The sequence below is a fragment of the Lactuca sativa genome, chromosome 3 (assembly GCF_002870075.4).
Source record: "Lactuca sativa cultivar Salinas chromosome 3, Lsat_Salinas_v11, whole genome shotgun sequence".
In the NCBI taxonomy this organism is placed as follows: Eukaryota; Viridiplantae; Streptophyta; class Magnoliopsida; order Asterales; family Asteraceae; genus Lactuca; species Lactuca sativa.
The window spans coordinates 58,325,876-58,334,672 of record NC_056625.2 but is presented as its reverse complement, the minus strand read 5'-3'; the positions used below and the strand labels follow the sequence as shown (position 1 = coordinate 58,334,672).

Below are 8,797 nucleotides of genomic sequence, written 5' to 3'. Positions count from 1 at the left end.
TTATGATCGACATATAAATCTCCTTATCAGTCCGAAAAGTTACATGTCAATTCTAATACCGTAATTAAACGTTTAGAAATCTAAACACATAAAGTTTCCAGATCCGGTCGGCAACAGACCATAGATCCGATAAAGCATAATAAATCGTTTAGCACATAAAAGCATGTTAGGCATTTTCTCTAAATAAGCTAGTGCTTGTATTTATTCAGGTGTATTACCTAAGACACACTCCTCACAATCATTGCTTAGCATTCTAATTTTAAGTCTAGATATAAATCCATATTCCTAGTACGCTTAAACTAATGCTCTGATACCAAATGTGACATCCCCATTTTCATGGCCAGAAAAGACCGGTTTTGTTTATGCTTTATAAAAATCAGAGTACCTCTTTTAATAAAAGTGTTGCGAAATTTGTTCCCAGTAGAACATGATAAATACGTTAGCAAAGCATTTCCGAAGATAAGTATTTTTATTCATTTTAAAACATTTGGGATGTCATCGTCAATACAGAAACATAAGCATAAACAGAACTTACATTCATTATCACTAGTGATTTATATGTCCTTAATCTCTTAGTGTAATGTGACTTCATATCAACACCTGTGAGATAAATAAATTGAGAGGTCAGGTTGGGAAACCTGGTGAGTACATAGGGTTTTCAACCACAATAATATAATTATTATGTTTAAACATCAAACAATCAACCCAATTACCCATCCCCATTATCTTCTTAAGGATTTACCCTAAGAATCAGCTACTCCTCATTCATTCATTCCTAAGGAAACGGAACGAAGTCCATCATTGCCAATGACATAGTTGTCAAGCACAGCTTCTAATATTATCACTGAGGCGCAGCAGCCACAATTGTGGCATTCTCTATGAGGTGCTTCTGTCAGTAGTGTCCTTTAAACGCTATTGTCATGGTTATAATGTTCTCTATTAGGTGCAGCTGCCGATACTATCCTTAGAGCGCAACTGTTAGGATTTTTACCATAGATCAACAACATTTACAGGTTGTGGCGCCGCTACCAATGCTCATCTATAGGGTACTAGGTCCATTACTGCCAATGTTCACCTATAGGACACTATGTCCATACTGCCAATGTTCCTCTATATCAACATTCATCCCTCATCATTCATCTACCCATGTTTTACCCAACATATTTTGTAGATATAAAATACGTATATAGTTTAAATCATTTAAAAGATGTTTAAAATCGTTCATCCAACATAGATAACAAGTATACAAGATAATATGCACACATAGCACGTAATTTATATAAAATACTTCATATCTATGTGTAAGATGAAAGTAACTATGCACTCATGTTGAGTCTTTATGTTGTAAAAGTCGAAGCTTTGTCTTGTATATTTTGCATGTTTATTTACTAAGTCACTTAATGTCGAAGCTTAATGTCTAGACTTAGTATTTTTTGTACACTCGTGTTTCCTATAAATAAGGACTGGGGATAGAAGTAGACGATGACTTTTCTACTTATTCTGGTAATCAATATTGTATTCGAATTCTCTGTTCAATACAAAATTTGCTGATTAATATTTACATATGATGTTCATATCTTTCATTATTGATTCATTCAAAACATGATTGCTTTCTCATTCGCGATTACAATTATCATCAATTGGTATCTGAGTGGGATTCAAACTGCTTTCATCTGATTTTCATTCTAGAATCATTTGCATTGTGAGTTACGAGATAATTCAGAATAATTCCGCGCTTTTGGTTCTGAAAATCTCTTCTAATCTTCAGATTTGAATCGATTCTGCATCTGAATTGTTTAGTTGAGTAATCGATTAGCAATTCGTGATCAATTCATTTGATCAATTCACATATTCATCAAGTTTTCATCAAAATCATCACGTTCAATAATGGCGAACTTTAACATGAATACTATGACCCCATAAGCTCATTTGCTTGGTTCATCTACTAAAATTCCAATGTTGATTCCGGAATTTTATGATCAATGGGCTGACAGAATGGAAGATTATCTGAATGGGATTGATGAGAAGCTCTGGAATTGTATCAATGGACCAGTTCTACCTCCTGCGAATGTTCAAACATTAGGAGCCTCTGGAACTTCAGATCAAGTCAGTAATCAAGCTGATCATATGAAAAAGAATGAGAAGAGATGTATGCGAGCGCAGAGAGGTGCATTGCCACCTGTGGTTTACAACTACATTCGTGGTTGTAAAATAGCAAAAGACATTTGGATCATGTTGAAAGAAAAATATCAGGGAAGTGAAAAGACAAAGATCAACTCTATTAAACAATGTCTTATTGAGCTTAAGGAGTTCAGACAGAAGAATGCTGAGACGATTGAAAATTACTATGATTGTCTGAATGAACTCGTTTATCGATGCACAAGGTATGGAATCACAAGGTCTCCTATGGAATTCAATCTTATATTCATCATGGGGCTTCACAAAGAATGGCGAAGTGTGAGCATGATGATAAAGAATCAACAAAGCTTTTACACTTCGAGTTTGAATGATCTATACAATCAGCTAAAGACATACGAAAACAAAGTGGGTGAAATGTTAGAAGAGTCGAAACAAAGTTTGGGTGGACCACTGGCATTGGTGTTGAAAATGAATGAAGTTGAGTCTATTGAAAATGAAGGATCGAATGACGAGGGGTTCCTGGTGAATTCTGATGATGAGGCAGTTGCATTTTACTCAAACAACAGAGTAAAGAAATTTTTTAAGAAGCCATTCAAACCAAAGGGTATGCAAGGAGATGGGAAGAGTGGTTTAAGAAAGTTGGAGTAAAGGCTGCAGGTGAGGAAAAGAAGAAGTATGATAAGTATGAGAAGGTTGATGAAAATATGAAGGAATTGAAGGCAGAGAAAAAGCTGAAAGGTGACTCAGGAGTTAATTGTCATTACTGTAATGGAGCTAATCACTTCGCAGCTGACTACATGTTAAGGAAGAAGGATGAAAAGAAATCCAAAGTTAAATATGAAGCTTATTATGCTGAAAAACTTGAGGAAGTTCGTACAAAAGCAAAAGGGTTGTCTTTGGTTGCAAAGGGAGAGATGGACAATGATGAAAGTGGAACCTACCAAATCTGGTCTTCAGGTTCAGATGATGAAGAAATGAGGCATCCTACACATGGTGCGATGTTTGCTAGTTTTGAGAAGAATGGCAATGCAGAAGAAGAAATCTCTAGAAATTGCTTCGTGTCCAAATCCACGGGTAATTATCCTATGACCACCAAGGTACGTGCGATTCTTGAATCTTTCAATATTCTTTTAATTGCTTATGATGCTGAAATAACTGCTTTTGATGATATTGTTGCTTATTTTGATGTTGTTATTGAGTCTGCTAGTACTGAGGCTCAAAATCTAAAAACACAACTAGCTGAGACACGAAGACAGTTAGACATAAAATGAAGCAGGGTAGATTATCTTGAACTTTAGATGAAAAATGTCAATTCTGATAGGGATAGATTAGATAAGGATGTTAGATTGTTGTTAGCTCAACGTAACATTTACTGTAATTCAGCTAAGAGACTGTATGCGAAGTTAACTGCTTTACATCATTCATCCGATATAAGCAAAGAACAACATAGAAAATTACTACCTTTTCTTGCTTATGAACGTGAAAAAGTTGATGTTATATCGTATGATTGTGAAGATACTATTGCTCAGTTTGACAAAATACCAGATGATAGATTTGCATATGGTATTGTCAAAATTGATGAATTTCAGTATGTTGATGAATTGGTTGATATTGTAAATGATAGTTTAACGAAGACTGAACAAATTAAGATTTTAAAGAAAACTGAAACTTCGACTCTTGATTCTCAAAACAATTATGCTGATGTCGATGATAATTCAGATAATGTGAGTGAAATTAGTGAAATCGAAGAGGAAGAAGAGATTGATTGTTCTAAATTGTCTGTAATTAATATAACATCTAAGATCAAAGGTAAAGAAATTTTAGTTGATTCGATAGTGAAGGTTGACACCGACAAACCCTCAACTTCGCAACTTTTTGACTTTGATGATGTGGAAGTTCGAAGTAGTCAAACAGATGACACTGATGGTGATGAAGAAAAAGTGAAACCTTCATGTGAATGTAAGAAAGAGAAGAATGTTTCGACTGAAACATCACCTACACGTGTTGTTGTTGAACAAGTATATAGTGACTCGAAGGAATTCAACCAAATTCATAATTACAAAGGTGCACACTACTTGGAAACCAACACGGTTGTCTATCCAAATTTTACATGCACTGATAAAACAGTTTTTCCAAACCAAGTTTTCGTAACTGCTAGAAATGTTGAGCAAATCAAGCCTGAATTTAACAAAATGGTTGAAAATGATAACAAACGATCAACAACCAAAGGTTTCTTTGAAAATCAAAACATGGTCGAAAACAATTTAACACAAAATTCTTATGTTTTTCAAAATCAAAAACCATCACAAAAATGGGTGGTTAAACAGGAAAAAGAAGAGAAAGTGTTTCAAAAAGATGGTAAAACAAAATCTGAAGTGAAATTGAATTCTCACAAATTTAAAGTGATGGTTGGAAAATTTTCATGTGAAAACAATGTTTCAAAAAGAAAAGCACGAAAGGCAATTTTTTTGGCAAATAGTGTATAACGAAAGGCCTAATGATGTTAAAACACAGGATTTGAAAAATAAAAAGGTGGCATTTATTCGAAAATATGATAACATTAGAAAATATGAGACTTCGCATAACCTTGTGAATGATCGTAAGTTTCAAAATGTTGGAAAATCAACAAATAATTCACCAATTTTGAATGTTACACCCCAAACAAAAACAAAATTTTCACCTAAACAACCAAAATTTCCAAATCATTCAATCACAAAACCAACCAAAGTTTCTTATAGAAAAGGAAAATCTGATGTAAATTCGATCAACACTTGGATGGAAGGAAAAGGAAAACAATTTCAAAATGGCAACTTTTCACAACAACAAATCAAGACTGCATTCGAAAAATATGTGAATGAATCTTATGCTGAAAGCTTATCTTCTCATGGTTCAAACATTCCAATACAAAAATGGAAACCAGTTATGAAAGTTAAGCAGGTTGCGAAGAATGAGGTGAAAATCAAGGAAAACCCAAAACTATCGAACAACTTTATTTCAATATCTAGATCAGATGATGTTGATTTAATTCAAAGTGTAAAGGAAAAAGTAAAAACCTGGTTTTTAAATTCTAAGAATCTGTTTAATGATACTAATGAAGGACCCAAAAAGTCTTGGGTTACTAAATTTTTTCATTAATTGCAGATGATGTGTGATGAAAAATACGATCCGGAATTGTACATTGACAGTGGTTGCTCTCGTCACATGACTGGAAGAAAGGAGAACTTGCGAGATTATAGAAGCTTGGAAAATGTTGGAGTGGTCAAATTTGGTAATAATCATATGTGTCAAGTGAAAGGCTATGGAAAAGTTATGAATGGGCAGTTCACAGTAAATAGAGTTGCATATGTCGAAGGCCTTCAACATAACTTGATTAGTGTTTCGCAACTTGTTGTGGGCACTGGAAATCAGGTGGTGTTTAATGAAGAAAGTAACATCATACCAAAAGTGAACGCAAATGAAGTGCTTCTCAAGTCAAAAAGATATGGAGATATGTTCACACTCGACATCAATCCGATTGTGGGCAAACCAGCAATGTGTCTCTTGTCGAAGGCTTCTAATGATATTAGTTGGCTATGGCATCGCAGATTGTCTCATTTGAATTTTTGCAATATCAATAAACTTGTCACTCAAGATTTGGTACGAGGTTTTCCTGTACTTAAATTTGATAATGATACTTTATGTGCAGCTTGCGAACAAGGAAAACAACACAGAAAACGACATCCAATCATTATAGATTCGAATATTGTAGAACCGTTGGAACTTCTTCACATCGACTTATGTGGACCGTCGACTGTTGAGACACTCAATAAAAAGCGGTACATTTTAGTTGTTATTGATGATTTTTCTCGATTTACATGGGTATTTTTTCTCAGGTTAAAATCTGAGGTTTCTCAAACGATGATTGACTTTATCAAGAAGATTGAGATGAGTATTAAAAAGAGTGTTCGCAAGATCAAAAGCGATAATGGTTCTGAGTTTAAAAATCAAAAGTTGGATTCATTTCTCATTGCTAAGGGAATTTCGCATAATTTTTCATCACCATATAGACCACAACAAAATGGTGTGGTCGAAAGGAGGAACATGTCTCTATGCGAAGCGGCTAGAACTATGTTGACATATGCGAACTTACCTTAATATCTTTGGGCTGAAGCTGTATCAACTGCGTGTTTTACTCAGAATTGTTCATTCATTCATCATAGATTTAATATTACTCCATATGAAATACTTAACAACCGAAAACCTAATGTAAAATTTTTACATGTTTTTGGTTGCAGGTGTTTTATAATGATCTTAAAAGATAATCTTTCCAAGTTTGATGCGAAGGCAGATGAAGGCATATTCTTAGGATATTCGCATAATTCTGTTGCATACAGAGTATTAAACAAGCGAACACAAAAAGTTGAAGATACTTTCAACTTAACCTTTGATGACTATTTTCTTAAACAGATAGATCGCAAATTTGAACATAAACCCATCATTGCTGATTCAAATAATCCAGTTGAAAATGAAAATACTATTGATTTTGATTATGAATTAATTTTTGGTATTCTTGATAGGGCGATCGATGCTGAAATTCATGCTGCTGATAATCAATCACCAGAATCCTCAAAAAATATTGATGACTCTCCTCATACATCTAATTCAAATAGTAGCGAAAGCATGCCTGAAGTTCGTATAGAGGGGGAGCATACGACTGAAGAAATCAATGTTCAAGATGGACATACTTTCGAAGGGGAGAAAAGCAATGAAGATCAACATGTTGAGGGGGAGCATCAAAATGATAATCAAGTTGAGGGGGAGCTTGAAGGTGCAGTTGAGGGGGAGTATGAAGTTGATGATAATATTTCCATTGCTGAAACTGAAAACGAAGAAGTGTATGAGGATACACCATTAGACTTTGATCCGGCATATCCACCAATGGAAAAATGGACAAAAAGTCATCCCAAAGAATATATTATAGGAAATCCTCAAGAAGGTGTGTTGACTCGAGCTCAGATTCGTGCCAAAAATGAGGTACTTTGAATCAAGAATTGTGTATGTTTAATGTTTTTATTTCGAAAATAGAGCCAAAGACAGTAAAGAATGCAATGGAACACTCAGATTGGGTTGTTTCTATGCAATTTGAACTGGCTGAATATGAACGAAACAAGGTTTGGAGACTCATTCCTAAACCTTCTGATGTTTCGGTTGTCAGGTTAAAATGGATTTGCAAAAATAAAACCAACAAAGTTTGCAATATTATTCAAAACAAGGCTAGGTTTGTAGTAAAAGGTTATTCGCAACAAGAAGGAATTGACTATGAAGAAACATTCACCCCTATCACAAGACTCGAGGCAGTTCATATATTTTTAGCCTATGAAGCTCACAAAAATTTCGAGGTTTATCAAATGGATGTTAAGTGCGCATTCTTGAATGGAGAGCTAGAAGAAACCGTCTATGTCGAACAACTACCGGGCTTCGTAAGTGGGGAACATCCTGATCATGTCTACATTATAGAAAAAGCCATTTATGGGTTAAAACAAGCACCAAGAGCATGGTATGCAACTCTTACCAACTTCTTGAAACAGTCAAAATTTAAGCAAGGATCAGTTGATCCCACACTATTTCGAAAGAAAGTGGGTAATCATCTAATGCTTGTTCAAATCTATGTTGATGATATTATTTTTGGCTCAACTGACCCTAAATTGTCTAATGAATTTGAAAATCTTATGAAAAGTCAATTCAAAATGAGCATGATGGGAAAAATAAATAATTTTCTTGGGTTGAATATAAGACAGAATAAGGATGGAATTTTTATCAATCAAGAAAAATACACGAAGAATCTACTCGAGAAGTTTGGAATGACGAACAATACAAAGCTTAGAGTGCCAATGGCAGTGGGAAAAAGACTAAATCCTTTGTTAGATGCTCCTGCTGTTGATCTAACACTTTATCGAAGCATGATAGGGTCTTTATTGTACTTAACTACAAGTAGGCCTGATATTATGTTTTCAGTGTGTAACTGTGCCAGGTACCAAGCAAATCCCAGAGAACCTCACTTAACTGCAGTGAAAAACATTTTTCGCCATCTTAAGGGGACAATATCGTTAGGACTCTGGTATCCTTCGAATTCGGGATTTTTCATTCAAGCGTTTTCAGATGCTGACCTAGGGGGTGTACTTTAGATCAAAAGAGAACAAGTGGTGGATGTCAACTTTTAGATGGGAAGCTGGTGAGTTGGCAATCGAAGAAGAAAACTTGTGTTGCTATCTCCACTACTAAAGCTGAATATATTTCAGCTGATGCCTGTACTTCTCAAATTATTTGGATCCAAAGTCAACTTCGAGATTATGCAATAAATATGAAAAAGATTCCCTTGTACTGTGATTCTGAAAGTGTGATTCGCATTTGTCATAATCCTGTACAACATTCAAAGACAAAACACATTTCTCTTCGATATCAATTTATCAAAGATCATGTAGAGGAAGGGAATATTGAACTACATTTTGTTAAGACCACTGAACAACTTTCTGATATTTTTACTAAAGCTCTTGATGAAAAATCTTTTGTGAGAATTTTAGCAGGTATAGGTATGCTCGACGCGAATTCAGTACCAAATAATGTCACTCAAGCATGAAAGAAGTATGTCAAATAAAGTAATCATCATTCAGTGGATCTG

At 34.7% G+C, this 8,797-nt stretch overlaps 1 protein-coding gene across 1 annotated transcript; it reads left to right on the top strand.

Annotated features, from left to right (window-relative positions):
* The first annotated feature begins 1,956 nt into the window (after window positions 1-1,956).
* Window positions 1,957-7,161, top strand: LOC111890076 (uncharacterized). Its single transcript, XM_052769707.1, has 13 exons — window positions 1,957-2,654; window positions 2,753-3,236; window positions 3,339-3,394; window positions 3,461-3,513; window positions 3,628-3,863; window positions 3,942-4,391; window positions 4,467-4,598; window positions 5,548-5,782; window positions 5,825-5,891; window positions 6,012-6,128; window positions 6,414-6,513; window positions 6,586-6,811; window positions 6,929-7,161. The coding sequence occupies exons 1-13, from the start codon at window positions 1,957-1,959 to the stop codon at window positions 7,159-7,161; spliced, it is 3,087 nt and encodes a 1,028-aa protein (XP_052625667.1).
* The last annotated feature ends 1,636 nt before the right edge of the window (window positions 7,162-8,797 follow it).